Source organism: Chenopodium album, chromosome 7, assembly GCF_948465745.1.
Source record: "Chenopodium album chromosome 7, dcCheAlbu1.1, whole genome shotgun sequence".
NCBI lineage: Eukaryota > Viridiplantae > Streptophyta > Magnoliopsida > Caryophyllales > Amaranthaceae > Chenopodium > Chenopodium album.
The window spans coordinates 21651364-21674198 of NC_137840.1; the positions used below are offsets into that span (position 1 = coordinate 21651364).

General features: G+C 36.0%; 1 protein-coding gene across 3 annotated transcripts; it reads left to right on the forward strand.

Moving 5' to 3' along the window:
- Positions 1 to 15134: 15134 nt before the first annotated feature.
- On the forward strand, positions 15135 to 22780 carry LOC145640980 (plasma membrane ATPase 4-like). Of its 3 annotated transcripts, none has more exons than XM_081692195.1 (6): positions 15135 to 15482; positions 16611 to 16730; positions 16848 to 17084; positions 17164 to 17378; positions 17586 to 17728; positions 22207 to 22780. In XM_081692195.1, the coding sequence occupies exons 1-4, from the start codon at positions 15468 to 15470 to the stop codon at positions 17188 to 17190; spliced, it is 399 nt and encodes a 132-aa protein (XP_081548321.1). In that variant the 5' UTR covers positions 15135 to 15467; the 3' UTR covers positions 17191 to 17378; positions 17586 to 17728; positions 22207 to 22780. The 3 variants fall into 3 exon arrangements, with proteins under 3 accessions (XP_081548321.1, XP_081548322.1, XP_081548320.1); XM_081692196.1 differs by having other exon boundaries at positions 22258 to 22779; XM_081692194.1 differs by lacking the exon at positions 22207 to 22780 and having other exon boundaries at positions 17586 to 17977.
- Positions 22781 to 22835: the final 55 nt, after the last annotated feature.

The following is a 22835-nucleotide window of genomic DNA, read 5'->3' on the forward strand; positions in this document are numbered from 1 at the left end:
AATATATTATAAGTCCAATTCCAATGATTATTGAGGAAGTTATGGCCAATTTACTAAATTGGGCCCGGTTTGATCCTTATATGCGGCCCAATAATCTAGAGGAGGGCCTAATATAGATTTATCATTCCTAATGCCATTAGGAATGGTTTTAGTCTTCTAGATTCTTCTAGAAGGTTCTTTTCATTCCTAATTCAATTAGCATTGATAAATTGACTTTTGTTGACTTTTCAGAGTTTTAATTAAAACCAAAGAACATATTTTGAGGAAAATACGATTTTATCCTCCTGTACGACAATTTCTGAATTAGCGCCAAACGCCAGCTGTAGTGTCTGGCGCCAATAGCCAGCATTGGCGCTAATCAGATTTTATCTGCGCCAGAACTCTGTTTTGATATTTTATCTTTTTGGTTAATTTTCTTTATAAATAACGTCGTAAAACTCCGTTTTCATTCATCAACAATCATCAATTCTTATTCTCTCTCATTCTCTTCTATAATCATTTACCAACTCTCATTAAGATTTTCTTGATTTTTCTCTCTCTTTTTTCTAAACTAGCCTTTTACATACAAAATTCCGCATTCATTAGATCTAGAAACACCTAGCCAAGTTGTCTTCGCCCTAGACGTGAAAGGTTTTAATTTCTGAGGGTTTGGTCCCAAATCTCTCTTTCCATTATTTAATTTAATTGTTTTAATTATTATTTTCCTTGAAGTTACTAACGCGTGTATTTTATTATTAGAAAGAGGTACGAGACATCAAAGTAAGTATTTTAATGGTTTTAATTGATGTTATGATATAGAGTTCATGCTTAGGTTGTTATTACGATTCCTAGTATCATGTCTTGGTTAACTTTAATACCAAGTATGATTAAAAGTATGATGCCTTTTATGTTCTTCCTAATATTTATGATTGTTAGTATCATGTTAGGGTTAAAGATTTGATTTTTATTCTTTAGTGAAATGCTAGGGTTTGTTATTAATCTTGTTAGTATCATGCCTAGGATCTTGCTATTATTATTATGCTTTAACATGATTCATGATTATTATAATTATTATGATGATTATTATTATTGTTTCTTGATGGTATATTTATTGTTATTGCTTGATCACACCTTTTATGCATGTTTAAAGGGAATTTGATACTTGTAATCACGCTTATATAAGATAATTAATAATCTTGTTAGGGTTAATATGATTATAATTCAAGTGATCGCCAATAATAGATTTATTTGTGCATTAAATTCAACTAACATAGATAAACAGATTTAGGGTAAACCTATTGATTGCATGTTAGTCAGAAAGCGCACATGAATACGATCAGAATAAAGTAGAGGCCTATTATTAGGGCAGGTTCAATCTCTTTTAGGTTGGATTTGTACCTTCATCCCTGAACCCTATTTGGTTCAAGACCTTATGGAGTTGACGATCTCTTGGATCGTTAAGGGGTGTAACCTTCACCCTGTGAACGGTTTACAAGTTCCTTAAAAAACTTGTTGGCGACTCTTTTGCTCTATCTTCTTTCCCTTTGGACGCCACCGTACTTTAGTGTATGATCACAGTGGGGTTCAAGCGAGGGGATTAACGCTTGAATTATTCCCTACACTATGCGACAATCCTTTTAGGAAAATGTTGCCACAATTGACAATCCACGTCTTGTAACATTTGCAAAAAAAAAAAAAAAGGCGATCGACAATCCACTTCGGGAAAATTTGCCACTTACTGAAATGAATGACAATCCACGTTGAGGAATCTTTGCCGAAATATTAAGATGAATAGAGACCTATGACAATCCTTTGGGAAATTTTGCCATAGGGAACTATGTGTATGACAATCTAATCTCGGAAAACTTGCCAGCGATGACAATCCGAACTTGGAAAAAATTTCTAAACAGAGAAAGAGTACAACAATCCACGCTTAGAAACTTTGCCGGAGATGACAATCCAATCGTTGGAAAAATTGTCGTTTAAGAAGAATGCGCAACAATCCATATTTGGAAATATTGTCGGTTTGGGATTGTAAGGAATATTTCAAGCATTATCCAAAACTTAAACACCACTGTGATCATACACTAAAGTACGGTGATGCCAAAGGAAGGAAGCTAGAGCAAAAGAGTCGCAAACAAGTTATAGGAACTTGTAAACCGTTAACGACGTGAAGGTTACACCCCTTAATGATCCAGGAGATCGTCAAATCCAATAGGTCTGGAACCATAACTGGTAGTTCAGGGATAAATGTACAAATCCAACCTAAACGTGATTGAACATGCCCTAATAATAGGCCTCTACTTTATTCTGATCGCATTCATGTGCACTTTCTGAATAACATGCAATCAATAGGATTTCCCCTAAACTTGTTTATCTATGTTGGTTGAATATTAATGCACAAATAAAACTATTATTGGCGATCACTTGAATTACAATCATATTAACCCTAAACAAGATTATTATTTATCTTATTAGGTGTGATTACAAGTACAAATTCCCTTTAAACATGCATAAAAGGCGTGATCAAGCAATAACAATAATATAATATCAAACAACATAATAATCATCATAATCATAATAATCATATCATAATAATAATAATTATAATTAAAATAATCATGTTAAAGAATAATAAGAGCAAGATCCTAGGCATGATACTAACAAGATTAATAACAAATCCTAGCATGTCACTAAACATATAAAAATCAAAACTTTAACCCTAACATGATACTAACATGAATATTAGGAAAGAAAATAGGAGGCATCACAAAAATGGTAATTGATTTAAGAAACTTAGTCCTTACCCTAGGCATGATACTAGGAAGCATTCTTTTAATCATACTTGATATTAGAAATTACCCTAAACATGATACTAGGAATCAAATTAATAACCTGAACATGATTTCTATATCAACATATCAATTAAACAATTAAAGTACTTACTTGGATGCCTTGTATCTCTTTCTAATAACAATATACACACGTTAGTAACTTCAAGGAAAATAATAAACAACAATTAAATTAAATAATTGAAATAGAGATTTAGGACCAAACCCTCAGAAATTAAAACCTTTCACGTATAGGGCAAAGGCAACTTCGAACTTGGCTAGGTGTTTCTAAATCTCGTGAATGCGGAATTTTGTATGCAAAAACTAGTTTAGAAAAGAGAGAGAAAATATCAAGAAAATCTTGAAGAGAGTTGACGAGAAGAATTGATGATATTTGATTATTGAAAACGGAGGTTTTAAGAGGCCATTTATAAAGAAAATCAGCCGGATGGATAAAAAAACGAGTCAGAGTTTCGCAGAGAATAAAACAAATTGGCGCCAGGCGCTGGTCTTGTCGTCAGACGTTGGAAAACAGTTTCCACGCGTTTTCTTAATTTGATAAAATTTAGCCGTACAGAAGGGCAAAATCGTATTTTCCTTAAAAACACCTTTTTCATTCTGATTAAAACTCTAAAAAGTCAACTAAAGTCAATTTATCAATGCTAATTAAATCAGGAATGAAAAGAATCTTCTAGAAGAATCTAGAAGACTATAATCAATTCTAATTGAATTAGGAATGATAAATCCATGTTAGGCCCTCCTCTAGATCATTGGGCTGCACATAAATATCAAACCGGGCCCACTTTTGTAATTTGGCCATAACTTCCTCATTATTTATCGGAATTGGGCTTATAATATATCGTTGGAAAGCTCTTTTCGAACCTGACCCAATTACACTATTATTGGACCCTTTCCATGGACCAAACCAAACTATATTGGTTGTTTTCTTAAAATGGGTTTTTAAAAACAAAGAGAAAGAAAGAATTAAAAACTAACCGCAACACTAGACTTTCAACACTTTCACTTCATTCGATTATGATTCGACGCGAAAGGTACTCATCACTGGGTTTGGTTTTGGGGAGACACAAATGTGTGTCTACAGAAACCCCCACTTTGACTGAGTTTGGAGAAACGCAAGTTTCGAAAACAAAAGTGAAAGTATCAATAAGGACGGATAATGATTCAGAACGTTTTGCGATCCTAAATCACTCTTGTAACGCCGATACCTGCAAACTAGCGTTAGTTAAACAGATAAAAGAGTTAAGAAACGCGTATCTTGCACCGTCGAGCACACGTCTCTAAAAGTAATCGATTTGTTGCCGTTGTTGTATTTTGCTGTTGTGACAACCTTCTGCAAGCTAGGGAATGCCATCATGTTGTTTGTTTTGACGATCTTCTACAAGCTAGAGAATACCGCCTAAAGACTGCTACACCTGTAACTGCCTCCAATTCCACCGTGATAGTCTTCGAAAAGACCACTGCTTGTTGATCCTTAATGCTGCTTGAATTTTGCTGTTGATGCTTTGGGTGATGAAAATCCTCTTTTCTTTGGAAATGGTTGCCAACACAACTCTTGTATAATGTATGAAAATCCGATTTAGGAAAAGTTGTTAATGCCACGTAACAATCCATCCTTGGAAATGTTGCTACGATGAAGCGACAATCCGTATCTCGGAAAATTTGCCAAAATCCAATTTTGGGAAAAGTTGCCAATGCTTCATAACAATCTGTCATAAGAACTTTGCTACGATCGACAATCCACATCTTGGAATATAACTCTTGAAAGCAATCCACCTTGGAAATTTGTCAATGCTATGCGACAATCCTTTTAGGAAAATATTGCCGCAATTGACAATCTGTGTCTTGGAACATTTGCCAAACAAGAGTCGATCGACATTACATTTCGGGAAAATTTGCCACTTACTGAAATGAATGACAATCTACGTTGAGGAACTTTTGCCGAAATTTATGATGAGTAGAGACCTACGACAATCCTTTGGGAAATTTTTCCATGGGGAATTGGGTGTATGACAATCTAATCTCGAAAAACTTGCCAAAGATCCATGAATGTATGACAATCTGAACTTGGAAAAACTTGCCAAACAAAGAAGGAGCACGACAATCCACGCTTGGAAACTTTGCCAGGGATGACAATCCAATCTTGGAAAAATTGTCATTTGAAGAAGATGCGCGACAATCCATATTCTGGAAATATTGTTAGTTGGAGATGACAATCCAATCTTGGAAAAATTGTCGTATAAGTGATGCGCTTGCTTTTGAACCAATGCCTTGGTGTTTGTAATGAGCCAATGCTTAAGCGCTTAAGCTAAGTGAGATGCTTTTTTTTCAGGTCAATCACTTACTACGATTGTAATCGAGCCGACTACTAACCATGTCAATTTGCTTATAGGGGCTAACTGGCGTGAACCCGAAATTGCTGTATGAGGTCGAAATAACCATTCTGAGAGGCTTCGAGCTCTGTCGCTGCTGAAATATCGCTGGCGCTAAGAATTGGCTCTGTCGCCAGATGCTGGGATCTAGCGCCAGGCGCTGAACTTTGTCGCCAGGCGATAGCCTTGTCATCTGGCGCTGGAGTCGGGTCTTCCCTATTCTGCTCTTGCTGCCGCTGTTGCTTGGTTTTGCTTCGAACTTTGAGCTTGGTCGTTTCCTTTCAACCAAATCCGCTCAAATATTTTGTAAATTAAAGCTCTTCATCTCTAATATACTGACCTATGTAACTCCTCTTATATTGGAGAAATCTCCCGTGTCATATTCGCGGTTTTTTTCGAAAAAAATCCGGGAATGTCCTCGCTTGTTGGGATACACCTGCATTTATATTTTTGACTATAAGACTTTGTCCTTCTTTCTTTAAGGTTGACCTAAGACTTAGTGTTGACTCAATGTGATAACACGACATGACTCAATGTGTACATGACTCGTGTGTGCATTGTAATGTGATCGTGCGACTCGAAAAATGCAAAAAGGAAAAAATTTTACGTCATTTTTATGAAGGGTACCGACTTTCTCCCGAAAAAGAAAGACGCGAAAAAGAATCAAAGTGAAGTTTTTTTGAAGATGCATGTTGAATGAGCTTAATCAAATGTTGTCTCTCACAGTACAAGGATTGTAACATCTTAGACTATCCTAGTTGACTCGATAATGAAAATATTTAGGTAACTTAGGCGCGGAGGCTAAGTCTTCATACTTTGTGATTTAATGATGATTGATTGATAAGTGATATTGATATGACAAGGCATGCTTCAACGTTGTGTTAAGATTTCATGACAAAGGGTTCCTAAGGGAAGTATATTTGGTCATATATCCGTGATGTGTGTGATAGTGACACTAAAGTTAGGCAGCAAGGGCTGAGTGTGTGGAAAATATATTGAAAAGAGTTAAATAATGGTGACTCTAAGGCTGGGTAAGCTAAGTATATAAGGATCAAGCCCCTAAGTGTAGCCTTAAGTAAATAGGAATGAGCATAGGGGATCCTTTGATATGATCATGATGTGTGAATGTGAATGTGAATATGAATGCAGTTTATTACGGCCGCACCTCGATGTGAGGTTGCCTACGTATTCGTTAGGAATCAAGCCGAACATATCTCTAGCCGAACCACGCACAAGTGTGTGTATACCTCAAAAAGGTCTTTTTAAGGGTTGTAACGTGGTTAGGCTAAAGGTTGAAGAAGAAGGGGATAAAAGGTCAAGACCCTAGATAAGCCCCCCAAGGTGTGCAACCTTGCTTTTGAATCTTTATATTTTTATGCTTGAGGATTTCTACTCTTTTTCAGCTCTTTTTTTTGCTTTATTTATTTTATTTTTATAAGTGTGGGCAATCCCGATCATGCGGTCTATCACTCACTTGGCATTCATGTTTCTTAGGCACGGTACCGAGCACTCGATAAGAGACGCAATATGAGATGTGTTCATATCAAAGACATGTTCATGTCAAAGACATTGGAACACTTGCCCTTTTGTACACTTTTATTATTATTATTATTTTTTATTTTTTGCTATTTTAATGTTTTGAAGTCACTCAAGCTTTTTATGAAATTGAAAATTGCATAAGTTGCACACAATCCTATCCCAAAGTTAGGTATATATGGGTTGAAAAATGAAGGGTCTATCGTCAGACGAGGCTCAAAGTGGTTTACCAACAAAGGGTTGCATATTTGAAGGGTGAAAGGTGATATGATGTGGCTACAAGGGGTGCCTCAAATCATTGGTATATCTTGTGCTTAGTTTGACATGGATTTTTTTTTAATGCAATGCAATGCAATGATCATATGCAAGGAAATAAATGCTCATTTTATTAAAAGGGGAAAAAGAAAGAATCTACAAAATTAATCTAAGGGAAAAGAAAGGTGTCTATGCTAGACTTGTTGGGGAAAGGAAAAAAAGAAAAATAAATATAAAAAAGGTCATGAAATCTTGTCGTTGCAGCTTGCCTCTTGTCTTATGTTGTTTGATTCATCATCACCCAGTCTTCTCGTTAGCTAAAGGCAATGAGATCTTATTTGCTTCTATGAGATCTTGAATGAGATTTTTGAAACCTGTAGCATTCATCAGTAGTATGACCGCTTCCTTAATGGTACTTGCAATAAGAGTTGGGATTCCATCTCGAAGATCGATTTTCTGACGTTGGATCCTCGGTAGGGCCAATAGGTTTGATTAATCCTCGATCATAGAGACGATCAAAAGCAGCATCATGGGTCATTCCAATGGGTGTGAACTCTCTCCTGGGTTTCCTTTTAAATCCTTGATTGTCCATGGCTAAGACACCATTATGGTCAAAGGTACTAACATTATTACTAGAGTGCGCATTTTCGGAAGAAGAAGGATTGTCGTTCTTCTTTCCTTTCCAGCCACTGTGGTTACTATTGTTAGTAGCTTTTTGTTTTGCGAGGTCATCTTCGATTTCAATTCCGACGTCATAAACGGCCTTGAAAGTATTCAGATTGTGTTGATATTTTAAATGCTTTGAATAGTTCTCTTGGAGATTCTTGATAAACATCCTCACAGATTCTTTTTCGGCGGGCACCTCAATCATCTTAGCGGAAGTTTCCCTCCACTTATTGAAGAAAGAAGTAAAGCCTTCATTCTCTTTTTGTCTTAGCATCTAGAGTTGTCTATAATCGGTTTCGACTTGAATATTACACTTATATCTATTAATGAAAGCGTTTACAATAGCATCCCAAGTAGAGGTTTTCTCTTTATCAAGAGAAAAGAACCATTGTTGACAAACGGTTTCAAGAGATAAAGAAAACAAGGAATGAAAGACTTTCCTATCAATCCCCTTAATGTTCATTATAGTTTTAAAGTCTCTTAAGTGAAGATAAGGATTATCTGTTGCCTTGAATTTAGGGATGTCAGTGGCATTGAACTTCTGTGGAAGAAGCTCCTTGTCCACCAAGACCCCTTGCGAACTGATGCCCTGGAAATTATAGTCATTGGATAGCTTGCTCAAGCTTTCTTGCATAAGGTCCATTTGTTGTTGCTTCACAGGATAATTTATTTTGAGGGTTAAAGCCTTCAACACCTCAGTTACGTCAGTCAATTGATTCCTAAGTTCATTGACTTCTTCTTGACTTGCTATTATCTTCTTAGCTTTTCTTTTCTGACCCACTGGTTTATCAAAAAGTTGAACTCGAACAAATGTGTTGTCCTTGATTAATCGCCCTTCTCTCCTTGACCAATTTTTGTGGAAAGGGAAACTAGGGATATCGTCTGTTAATTATTTGACGCAAACTCTATTCAACATGCAATAGATGAAAGAAGGTAGGAAGAATGAAGGTTATGACATGGATAAAGCATCTAGATAATGGAAAGATGATGTAGATGGAGAGATATGACAAAATTAGGAATAAAATGTACCCTCAACTCAAATGACGGAAAAAACCGACTCATGCATGAACATAAGACATGGTCATGGTGACATGTATAAGGTGTGTGCTATATATTGTGAGTGCAAGTGACATGTTAAGACTTATGTCATGACCATGTGACTAGACTATGTGACTAGACTCGAACAAAGACTAAGTTAAGACCTCAACTATATGCATTAAACTGGACAGACTGGTATTTTAGTCATAACGTTTGATATGTGACTCTGATTTGGATGAAACCAAAGCCAAATTAATGATAAAACTCGGGGATACAGATCCATAGTTGTACGACTCGTAGTTTTTCCTAGAACTCCGGCTATGACCAAAACAAGTTGACGCTTGTGCAGTATACGGGAATAAAAATTCGGGTTGACTTAAAGAGACTATGACTCGATTTTAGACATATTTATTAGCTCAAATTAATTAATTAATTAATTAAAAAAAGTCCTTTAGTCATTAATTAGTTTATTAAGACTTATTTACAAACACAAGTCAAACTAAACGGTTAGTTTAGTCGCATAATAAGTATGCACAAGTAAGAGATGCACAAGTAGTCACAACATGATGCAATGAGTTTGCAACCTAACCATGGCTGTAGTTCTCTAAAGTTCAGGATATGGGTTAGTCAAAGATGGTCAATGGTTAATTGTCCAAATGCACCGCGCGGAAGCCTTACCTTTGAAGGGTTGGCGCGAGTGGATGGGACATCGCGAGTTAAAAACTCGCTTCCATGGTTTGGTGAATTCAACATTCTCGGATGTACCCTTTGTTGCACAGAGCGTTCAATTAGGTAGATGGAGCATGAATTCTCAGAGGGTTATGTCCATATGTAGAACACATAAGGCTTTCAGAAAAGTGAGAAAAACTCAATCAGGAAGTAGGATCGAGCAAACAGGAGTGTCGCCTGGCGCCAGAGTCAAATCCTCGGCGACATACTCTGTTTTCTGACGCAAGTTCCTACATTCCTCACCAGCTTTCTGTGCTCGATAAAAATTTCCAGTTTTGCACAGCATAATTTCGATCGTAGTTGTGAAAGGTATTCCTCAAATTTCCTACGTGTAAAAATCCTATCTTTTTAACTCATTACAGATGATCTTTCCAATGAGATCTTTTTTTATGCATATGACAATAATGTTAATCAAAATTACGCACATGAAATACTTAGAACTTTTCGAGTCTCATCCACTCATTCTAAATCATTGCCAAAATAAATTTTAGGAATTAAAATAGAAATCCTCCCCAGTGGAGTCGCTAAAAAACTGTAGGGAATATTTCAAGCATTATCCAAAACTTGAACCCCACTGTGATCATACACTAAAGTACAGTGACGTCTAAAGGGAAGGAAGCTAGAGCAAAAGAGTCGCCAACAAGTTTTAGGAACTTGTAAACCGTTCATGAGGTGAAGGTTACAACCCTTAACGATCCATGAGATCGTCAACTCCAATAGGTCTGGAACCATGACTGGTAGTTCGGGGATGAAGGTACAAATCCAACCTAAAAGAGATTGAACCTGCCCTAATAATAGGCCTCTACTTTATTCTGATCGTATTCATGTGCGCTTTCTAACTAACACGCAATCAATAGGATTACCCCTAAACCAGTTTATCTATCTTGGTTGAATATTAATGCACAAATAAAACTATTATTGGCGATCACTTGAATTATAATCAAATTAACCCTAAACAAGATTATTAATTATCTTATTAGGCATGATTACAAGTACATATTCCCTTTAAACATGCATAAAAGGCGTGATCAAGCAATAACAATAATATAATATCAAACAACATAATAATCATCATAATCATAATAATCATATCATACTAATAATAATTATAATTAAAATAATCATGTTAAAGCATAATAATAGCAAGATCCTAGGCATGATACTAACAAGATTAATAACTAACCCTTGCATGTCACTAAATGTATAAAAATCAAAACTTTAACCCTAACATGATACTAACATGAATATTAGGAAAGAAAATAGGAAGTATCACAAAAATCGTAATTGATTTAAGAAACTTATTCTTTACCATAGGCATGATACTAGGAAGCATTCTTTTAACATACTTTATATTAGAAATTACCCTAAACATGATACTAGGAATCAAAATAATAACCTGAACATGATTTCTATATCAACATATCAATTAAACAATTAAAGTACTTACTTGGATGCCTTGTATCTCTTTTTAATAACAAAATACACACGTTAGTAACTTCAAGGAAAATAATAAAACAAACAATTAAATTAAATAATTAAAAGAGATATTTGAGACCAAACCCTCAGAAATTAAAACTTTTCATGTCTAGGGCAAAGGCAACTTCGAACTTGGCTAAGTGTTTCTAGATCTTGTGAATGCGGAATTTTGTATGCAAAAACTAGTTTAGAAAAGTGAGAGAGAAAATATCAAGAAAATCTTGAAGAGAGTTGGTGAAAACTAGAGAATTGATGAGAAGAATTGATGATATTTGATTATTGAAAACGGAGGTTTTATGAGGCTATTTATAGAGAAAATCAGCCGGATAGATATAAAAAAGAGTCAGAGTTTCGAAGAGAATAAAACAAATTGGCGCCAGACGCCAGACATTAGCGCCAGACGCCAAGCCTGGCGCCAGGCGCTGGTCCTGTCGTCAGAAGCTAGAGAACAGTTTCCACACATTTTCTTTATTTAATAAAATTTATCCGTACAGAAAGACAAAATTGTTTTTTCCTTAAAAACACCTCTTTCATTCTGATTAAAACTCTAAAAGTCAACTAAAGTCAATTTATCAATGCTAATTAAATTAGGAATGAAAAGAACCTTCTAGAAGAATCTAGAAGACTATAATCAATTCTAATTGCATTAGGAATGATAAATCCATGTTAGGCCCTCCTCTAGATCATTGGGCCGCACATAAATATCAAACCGGGCCCATTTTAGTAATTTGGCCATAACTTCCTCATTATTCATCGGAATTGGTCTTATAATATATCGTTGGAAAGCGCTTTTCGAACCCGACCCAACTACACTATTATTGGACCCTTGCCATGGACCAAACAAAACTGGATTGGTTATTTTCTTAAAATGGGTTTTTAAAAACAAAGAGAAAGAAAGAATTAAAAACTAACCGCAACACTAGACTTTCAACACTTTCACTTCATTCGATTATGATTCGATGCGAAAGGTACTCATCACTGGGTTTGGTTTTGGGGAGACACAAATGGGTGTCTACAGGGATGATAATCCCATCTTGGAAAAATTATCGTATAAGTGCTTGCTTTCGAACCGATGCCTTGCTGCTTGTAATGAGCCAATGCTTTAGGCGCTTAAGCTAAGTGAGACGATCGTCGTCAGGTCAATCACTTATTCCGATTGTATTCACGCCGACTACTAATCATGTCAATTTGCTTATACTCCCTCCGTTTTTAAATACTTGCTCCATTTCTTTTGGACACGCATGTCAATGCTAAATTAACTTTAATCACTAATATCTTTAATTATCAATAAGTATAAATTCTAATAGTTGAAAATTAATAATCTATTCATTGAGATGATTCCAATAAGTATCCACAAGACTATATTTTTTCTTATGTATAAATCACAAACATTAGTCAAATTAAGACAAATGAATAGTGCAAAAAATAGAAATGGAGCAAGTATTTAAAAATGGAGGGAGTAGGGGCTAACTGGCGTACCAAGGAACCCAATAAATTAATATGACCGCCGTCAGGCCGATCAACAATCAAATATTATTGCAATCAAGCTGACTCTAGTTGATTTGCTAAGTTGTTTGTGTCCTTTTGCTTCAAACCTTTTGTAAAGCTTACCCGTCCGTCTGGGACTTAGTGTTCCTGCATTTACATTTTGGACTATAGGAATTTGCTCATGTAGTTAGGGTTGACCTAAGACTTAGTGTTGTTTAATTCATTGACTTGACAAGACTAAGGTATAAACTTGACTTAATGATGACTCACTTTGTGTGACTCGTGTGTTCATAGTTTTGAATCATGAAGCTTGATATGTACATGACTCGAAATGCAGAAAAACAAAAATTTTCCGTCATTTTTGTGGAGGGTACTGACTTTCTCCCGAATAAGAAAAACTCGAAAAAAGAAAGAAGCGAAGTTTTTAAAAGTGCATGTTGAATGAGCTTAATCCGTTAACATTGTCTCTCACAGTACAAGGATTGTAACATCTTAGACTATCCTAGTTGACTCGATAATGAAAGTATTTAGGTAATTTAGGCGCAGAGGCTAAGTACTTCACACTTTATGATGCAATGATGATTGATGTTGATATGACAAGGCATGCTTCATCATTGTGTTAAGATTTCACGACAAAGGGTTCCTAAAGGTAGGATTATTTGGTCATGTATCCATGATGTGTGTGATAGTGACACTAAAGTTAGGCTGCAAGGACTAAGTGTGTGGAAAAATATATTGAAAAGAGTCAAATGGTGACTCTTAGGCTAGGTAAGCTAATAATGTAAGGATCAAGCCTCCAAGTCTAGCTCTAAATGGAAAGGGATGAGCATTGGAGATCTCTTGATATGATCAATTATGAATGTAAATATGAACGCATTTTTATTATGGCCGCACCCCTTTGTGAGGTTACCTACGTATCCATTAGGAATTAGGCCAAACGTAGCTCTAGCCGAACCTCGTACAAGTATGTGTATACCTCAAAGAGGTCTTTAAAGGGTTGTAACGTGGTTAAGCTAAAGGTTGAGGAAGAAAGGGATAAATGCTCAAGACCCTAGATAGGCCCCCAAAGTGTGCAACCTTGCTTTTGAATCTTTGTATTATTACGCTTGAGTTTTTCTCACTTTTAAACTCTCTTTTATTTACATTTTCTCTCTCTTTCTCTCTCTCTCTTTTTTTTCTTTTTTTTTTTTTTTTTTTTGCTTTTTTCATATTTGAATCTTTTTCTATAAGTGTGGGCAATTGCGATCATGCAGTCTATCACTCACTTAGCATTCATGTTTCTCAGGCACGGTACTGAGCACTCGATAAGAGACGCAGTCTGAGACGTGTTCATATCAAAGACATGTTCCTATCAAAGACATTGGAACACTTGCCCTTTTGTACACTTTTATTATATTTGCTATTTTACTCTTTTGATTCACTCAAGCTTTTATTCTTTGAAAATTGCATAAGTTACACACCATCCCATCCCAAGGTTAGGTAGATGTGGGTTGAAGAAAGAAAGGTCTATCGTTAGACGAGGCTCTAAGTGGTTTATCAAGAAAGGATTGTATATTTGAAGGGTGAAAGGTGATATGATGCGGCTACAAGGGGTGCCTCAAATCATTGGTATACCTTGCGCTTAGTTCCACATTTTTTTTTTGAAATGCAATACAATGCAATGATCATATGCAAGGAAATAAATGTTCATTTTATTTAAGGGAGAAAAGAAACATACAAAATAAAATCTAAGGAAAATAAAAGGTGTCTATTGCTAGACTTATTGTGGATAAGAAGAATAAAAATAAATAGAAAAAAGAGGTCATAAAATATTGTCGTTGAAGTCCGCCTTGTGTCTTGTGCTTATTATCACCCGGTCTTCTTGCTAGCTAGAGGCAATGGGATTTTGTTTGCTTCTATGAGATCTTGAATGAGATTTTGAAATTTGTAACATTCATTGGTGGTATTACCATTTCCTTGATGGTACTTGCAATAAGAATTGAGATCCCATCTTGAATATCGTTTTTCTGGCGTTGGATCCTCGGTAGGGCCAATAGGTTTGATTAATCCTCGATCATAGGGACGATCGAAATCAACATCATAGGTCATTCCAATGGGTGTGAACTCTCTTTTGGGTTTCTTTTTTGATCCTTGATTATCCATGGCTAAGACTTCATTGAGATCAAAGGTACTAACATTGTTGCTAGAGTGGGCGTTTTCGGAAGAAGAAGGATTGTCGTTCTTCTTTCCTTTCCAGCCATTGTTGTTACTATTATTAGTAGCTTTTTGCTTTGCGAGGTCATCTTCGATTTTGATACCGATGTCATAAATCACTAGTGGAAAAAATCTCATTCGTAACAAGCTATTTGTAACGGGCAAACCTTTGCCCGTTACAATTAAGATATTCGTAACAGGCAAAATAGTGTCCATTACGAATACTTATTTATTCGTAACGGGCAAAATAGTGTCCGTTACGAATACTTATTTATTCGTAACAGGCAAAATAGTGTCCGTTACGAATACTTATTTATTCGTAACGGGCAAAATAGTGTCTGTTACGAATACTTATTTATTTGTAACGGGCGAAAAATGTCCGTTACGAATACGTATGTATTTGTAATGGACAAATTAGTGCCCGTTACAAATAAATAAGTATTTGTAACTAACACCATTTTGCCTGTTACGAATACTATATTACACGTAACCTGGCCCAACTGATAGAGAAGCCCATTACTCGGCTTTTTAGGGTTTCACCTAACATCCGTCATTTCTCCTCTCTCTCTCTCTCTCTCTCTCTCTCCTCTCATCTCCTCCCCGCCATTCTCCTCTCCTCCTCTTTCTCTCCTCTCCTCCATCAATTTTAGAGAAAAAAACTACTGCGCTTTCGTTGTCGTTGTCGTTGTCAATGTCGAATTTGAATTGCGAGTTGTCTTCAATTTTACAGCCTCCATTTTTGAACTACTGCGCTTTTGTTGTGGTTGTCAATGTTGCCGTTCTTGACTACTCTTCCGGCGAAGTCCGATGACTTGCCTTCTGAACGGGATAGAGTTTACTCCGATTGATCCTGGTGTTGTTCTAATTGGTATCGCTTTTGTTCCCGATGACCCTAATCACGGTACTCGCTTTCTATTTTTATTTTGATGATTTTTATTTTAATTAGTTTTTGAATCATCTTATTTTTCTACTGTTAGTTTAATTTTCGTTTCAATTAATATTTTTTGGCTGAATTAGTAAATTTTGTATAATCTGAATTTTCTAATATTTGTGTTTTAATTTTCATTTGAATAATTGTGTTTTCGGCTGATCTTTCATCACATTTTGAGTCTATTTTGTGTAATCTAATTTTCTAATATTTGTTATAATTATTGTTTTTTTTCTGGTTTTTTTTTTTTTTGCTGAATTTTCATTTTGAGTAGTTTTTTACATTATCTGATTTTTCAATTGTTTGTGGTTTAGTTTTCATTTGAATAATTGGTTTTTTTTTTTGGCTGAAAATTCATTTTGAGTAGATTTTGTATAATCTTATTTTCAGAATTACGTTTTGTCACTCTGTGATATATTTTTTTTTATATGGTTGATGCGATGTGCTTTTGATAGAATTTGAGTACTTTGAACAATTCAACAAATGCGCTATTATTGTCATTGTGAAAAATGAATTGGAGGTGTGATATATAAATAATTATGAGAATTAGAGAGTACTTAATTCTGGATGAATGAATGGTGGTCTTCTTATGCTGGAAGGAGTGGGAAGAAGGGAGAGGAAATGTCATTTCGTTTCAAGCAACTAGTATATATACAGAGCTATTAAAGTAGGAAGTCTTTGGTTGCATATTTTTTGGGTGATATTAGTCAATGCGTTTTGTCTCTAAGGTAATGAGTGCTTGCTTTTGTTACTCACCCTTATTCGATGAATTGGTGAAAAATAATAGGAATTAATTTCACTGATCAATTTGTTCTGGCTCGTGTTATGGGATAAGATGGTGTAGGTTCCAATGAAAGATAAAATTATGCCTTAAAGCTGTCAATTTGTATCACTAAGTATGAGGTAGAGAGAGCCCATTGTGGAGCACTGGCCTGGTGTAAGATAGAGAATTGATCTGTTGGATACTTTATTGATTTATTACCCCTTTACTTCTTAAACTTATGCTAATTCGTTCTGTAAAAAAAAAATGGTTTTGATACTATCTAACAATGATTTATGAGGGGCTCATGTTTTCAATGATTAAACATGTGTTCTTTGTAGGAGAAAATTCCTATAGAGGAGGTGTTTGAGAGTTTGAGATGCTCAAGAGAAGGTCTAACTTCAGATGATGTAACCAACCGTCTTCAAATTTTTGGACATAACAAGCTCGAAGAAAAAAAGGTTTATCCATTGTTCTTTCACTCTTGAAGAAAATTACGTATTAACTGTGTTCATTAACTTCCAGTCGATCTAATCAAGCTTTTTTAACATCTGATACCGTTGATCTGGAATTAACAGGAGAGCAAACTCTTGAAGTTTCTTTGCTTTATGTGGAATCCATGCTCATGGGTTATGGAAGCAGCTGCTTTAATGGCTATTGTATTAGCAAATGGTGATAATAAGCCTCCAGATTGGCAGGATTTTGTGGGTATCATGGTGCTTCTGGTGATCAACTCTACTATTAGTTTCATAGAAGAAAACAATGCTGGTAATACAGCAGCAGCGCTTATGGCTAACCTTGCTCCTAAAACCAAAGTAAGTCACTAACGAAAAAAGGCTCAAGTGTAGTTGCAGCTGTATGATTTATAAAAATAATGCTAACTCTTCAATACAGGTTCTTCAGAGATGGACAATGGGGTGAAATGGAGGCATCAATTCTAGTCCTAGGAGACATAATTAGCATCAAGTTAAGAGACATAGTCCCTGCTGATGCTCGTCTTCTTGAGGGTGATCCTTTGAAGATTTATCAATCTGATCTCATTGGAGAATCTCTTCCTGTCACTAGGAATCCTGGAGACGAGGTCTTCTGTAGTTCAACCTCTAAACAAGGTGAATTAGAGGCATTTGTCATAGCTACTGTGATTATTTTATTGATTTGAATTTTGATTTGTGGGTTTATGACTTATGAGGAGTTTTGATCTTAATATGGTTAATAATGTATGAGTTGTATTGAAATTGTGATTATTTGTAATTTTTTGTCCGTTTGATTTTGATTTGTTAATATGTGATGTAAATTCGAAATGAACCTTTTTTTAGATGATGGGACTTAAGCTATGAAGAAACTATTGATTCAAAACAATGAGCAGCTGGACTTGGTGAGGGAGGAGATCCGAGTTTCCTCCCTGTTTACGTATCCCAATCTGCTTCCCCTTCTTGATCACGCTATCATCAAAGTCAAGGTAATCGACTGTGTTTAGGTCCTTCTCTTTTCCCCTCCTTGAGCTCTATGTATGTTATAAATCCGGATTACAAGGTGTTGAAACTTGAAAGCATGTATGCATGTACATAAATAAATCAATTATTTTGAATCCACAATCAATTATAAATCTCAATGTAAGGCTTTTTCAATACTTCCTGGAAGTTGTTTTAATCTAGTGTTGTTTCAGAAATTCAAAAAGATATATCTATCTTTGTCTAGTGCATGTTGATATGCTTGAGAATTCAAACCTAAGTGATTTTTTTATGCCATCAGTGGGATTGCTTATTTAGTTGGCATAATTTTGTGTGAATTATTAAAGGCTTAATTGTAGACTATTCTGTTCACTTGATGATTGCTAATCTGATTAACTTGTGAGATATTAAGTCTATCCTATGAGAATTAAGGTTAAAGAAAAGAAACAAACCCATGTGGAATTTTCGGAGTTTTATAGTCTTTTTTGATATGCAAACAATTGCATTTTCATCAGCTTTATGTTCTTGTTCTTGGTTGTTATATAGTAAAGTTGCTGATCATTGCCAAGATAAAATTTAGGAATTAAAATAGAAATCCTCCCCAGTGGAGTCGCCAAAAAAATGTAGGAAATATTCCAAGTCATCCCACACTTGAGCCCCACTGTGATCATACACTTAAGCATGGTGGCGTCCAAAGGGAAGGAAGCTAGAGTAAAAGAGTCACCAACATGTAGGCGTCGCTCGAAGTGCGCCTACGTTAAAGCATGTGTGAATATGCTTGGTACTCATAGGAAGTGGGAATTGACATAATACGATTAGGGACAAGGAAAGTAGGGAGTCGCCAACAAGTTTTTAAGGAACTTGTAAACCGTTCACGGATCATAAAAGGCAACCACGATTAAGGGACAACGATAGGCAACAACGATTGACCCGTGAAGGTTACACCCCATTCATAATCCATGAGATTACTAACTCCATATGATTCGGAACCACGAAAGGAGGATCGGGGATGATGGTACGAAGTGAGTCTTGGAGTCACATTCGCCCGTATTGGCCTCTACTCGATTCTTATAGTGAAAAGTGATTCCTCCAATCTCAAAGGCATACAAACAAAATATTCAATTTGTTCCAAACTATTATTTAGCTAAATTGGTTGAATATTAATGTAACACATAATTCTTTAAAATTTGTGATCACTTGAATTAAACAATAAGATTAAAAAGGAACCTAAACCGGTTGTCCAAATTATCTTATTAGACGTGATTTCCAATTACATATTTTCTTTAAATATGCAATATGGTGATCATAATAATAAAATAGAATACCATTAATATTGGAAGCAATTTAACAATAATTCCAACAATATAAAATTGTTAGAAAAATAATAGAAATAAAAGGAACATAATTCTTACTTTGATTCTGTTTGCTTGCAACTACAAAATAATAAACGAGTTAGTAACTTCAAGGAAATAATAATAGAACAATAATTGAATTAAATTAAATAAAGTAGAGTTGATTTGGGGCCAAACCCTCAAACAGTTCTACCTTTCACGCCTTAGCTTAAGGACAGAACCACGAGTAAAGTACGGGCTCCTTGGAGTGCTTGAAGAAGGAATTTTGAAAGAAGAAGGGTAGGCTAGTGTTTAGGCTAGAGCATAGAAGAGAGAAAAATCAAAGAATTAATTGATGCCCCGTACATCAGAAATGAGGGGGTATTTATAGAAAAAATGTGCTGAGGGAACACACGGAACCCTAAAATGATAAAAACCCTAAAAAAGTATCCCGTGACACGGCAAAGTGTACCGTGACACGGGAAATCCCACCGTCAGACGAGAAAAATTCCTGTGACACAGTGCACATTTTGTGTGACGCGGGAAATATTTAGTGAACGGGGGAGAAAACGCGTTAAGGGTTTACGCGAAAAGGACACGGAAATTCCCGTGTCACAGCAGGTTTCCCGTGTTACGGGGAGACCCACTGTCAAACGGGAAAGTTTCCCATGACACGGTGGACTGTTGCCGTGACGCGGGAATTATTTTGTCCGCTTTTTCGTCTAAATTCATTTTTAACCCTAATTTCATTCAGCATTTTAAGTGTCGATTGATAATTTCGGGCCATTTTCTGATTTATTATTATTTTGGCTAAAATAAGAAAATAAGTAAATAAAATAAATAAAAGGTTTGGGCCAAAATAAATAATAAAACAATAAAATAAAAAAGGTTTGGGCTGAAATTAAAAAATCTATGCTTTGACCAAACATCAATACTGATCCATGGACTATTCAAAATTTGAATTTAATTAAATACGATTTTTTAAGCACTCTCGGGATTAAATACTGAACCCGACCAATAGTGGCGGTGAAAGGTTGTTCATCATCGGGTTTGGTTTTTGGGAGACATTTTTAGGTGTCTACAGAAGCCCCCACTTTGACTGAGTTTGTAGAAACGCCAGTTTCGAAAACGATAGTCAAAGTAGTCGATAGGGATAGAGAATGATTTAAGACCTTCTGCGATCCTAAATCACTTTGTATACGCCGATACCCGCAGAAAATGTTAATTCCACAGATAAAAGAGTAAAAGGATAGAATACGTATCTGGCACCAGTGTATAGGTGACAAATGAGTTTGGCAGCTTCCTATGCTTGAAGGAATTCACCGGATGACGTTTGTTGAAACACTTTCCATGCCCGAGGAAAGCCGACTGATAAATTTGGTAGCTTTCTAAGCCTGAAGAAATCTACTAGATGATACTTTCCATGCTTGAGGAAAGCCGACATATGAATTTGGCGGTTTTCTATGCTTTAAGAAATCCACCGGACAATACTTTCCATGCTTGTGGAAAGTCGACAAATGATGAGATTGCAAGTCTCTGTGTATCGAGAACCTTGCGCCATGAAATGATGGTGGTTCGATTGTCCCCGAACGTGGGCTGTAGTTGGTTCGCTTGTCCCCGAACGTGGGATGTAGATGGTCCGCTTGTCCCCGGACGTGGGCTGTAAATGGTTCGCTTGTCCCTGGACGTGGGCTATAGATGGTCCTCTTGTCCCCGGACGTGGGCTGTAGATGGTCCGCTTGTCCCCGGACGTGGGCTGGTTGTATATGGTCTGCTTGTCCCCGGACGTGGGCTGTAATTGAGACCTGCAATAAAATTTGCTAAGGGACTCGTATAGACTATGATTGACTTGACCAACTGACTTGACCAAGTTTGACATGACACGACATGACATAACATGAGTATGACTTGTGATTGTGTGTGTATAGTTTGAGTGTGTGTGTGTGCAGACACAAGCAACCGAAAATGCAAAAGCAAAAATTTTCCATCATTTTTGTCATGAGACGAGTGAAGGGTACCGACTTTCTCCCGAAAAAGAAAGACGTGAAAAATGAAATTTTAATTTTGAACTTTCCTCGATGAGAAAATTTTGAAAAGTTTTTTTTAAACTTCCCCAAAAGAAAAGACGCGAAAAAAGGTAAGAAGTTTTGAACTTCCTCGTTGAGGGTTGAGCAAGACAAAATGAATCGCATTGATTGAATTGCTTTTCTTGAAAGTAATATATGCATGATGCATGTCCTTAGGCCAGGAGGCTAAGGACAATTACACCATGTGACACGATGAATGAACTTAGGTCGTGGAGCTAAGCATCATATATGGTGTAAAGAAACGATCTTGAACGTCACTTAGGTCTGGAAGCTAATAAGCACGTATATAGATGAAGTGATTATTGCATAATGAACGTTGCTTAGGTTAAGGAGCTAAGCACGATATTCTTTGTATGATTATAAATCATTGATATATAAATGTTTCTCAGCACATTATACGATGCGTGAAACAATGAATATTGCTCAGGTCAGGAAGCTAAGCAAGTATACAACGTTTCTTCTAATGAATGTTGTCTTGAAAATGATGAAGCATGCACAGTGTTGAAACAAGATTTCATGATAAGGGCTCTTAAAGGGAAGGATGATTGATATGTATATGGATGTGTGAGTGAAGTGTGTGAATGTGATACTAAGTGAGGCTGCAATGGCTACGGTGATGGAAATATATGTGAGAAGAGTCAAAGATGATGACTCTTTAGGCTAGATAGGCTAAATGATGTGGGTTCAAGCCCCCAAGACTAGTTCTCAATGGGTATGGGTAAGCATTGGATATTCTTTGACTTGATCATGCATGGATATGAATATGAATGTGGCTGCACCTCGATGTGAGGTTGCCTACGTATCCGTTAGGAATCAGGCCGAACGTAGCTCTAACCGAACTTTGCACAAGTGTATGTACACCTCAAAGAGGTCTTTCAAGGGTTGTAATGTGATTAAGTTGATGGTTTAAGGAAGAAAGGGGTAAAAGGCTCAAGACCCGGGAGAAGCCTCCAAGATGTGTAATTGTGAATTTGAAAATTTTGAATTTTGCAAGTTTATTTTCAACATTTATTTTTTTTATTTTTTTTTTGCTTTAATTTGTTTTTTCATTCTTTCGAATCAATGTAGGCAATCTCAGATCATGCGGTCCATCACTCACTTAGCATTCATGTTTCTCAGGCACAGTACCGAGCACTCGATGAGAGACGCAATTTGAGACGTGTTCATATCAAAGACATTGAAACACTTGCCTTTAGACATTATTTTATTTTTTCTTTGCTGTTTTTTTTTTACTTGCTTTTTGAATGTTATACGATTACACATCTTCCAATCCTTGGGTTAAGTAAATATGGGTTGAAGAAATGAAGGCCAAACGTTAGACGAGACTCAAAATGGTTGATGAAGAAATGGAATGTGATTGAATGGTTAACAGGGAATGACAGGGTCGCAAAGGTGCCTCAAGTCATTGATGTACCTTGGGTTTAGTTCGGTAATTGATTTTTTTATTTTTTTATATTTTTTTATTTTTTGAGAATGAATGAATGAATGAAAAATTCTATGATCAAGATGTAAAAGAAATTTGCTCATTTTATTAATGGAAAAGGTGAACGAAACACATGAAACATATAAAAATTTAAAATGGAAAACCTACGCTAGACATGAATAGGGGAATGGAGATGAATGATAAAGAAAGAAATCAAGAAATCTTGCACGAAGGATCTGCTGTGCGCCTTGTGTTCATTACTTCTTGCCGCCTG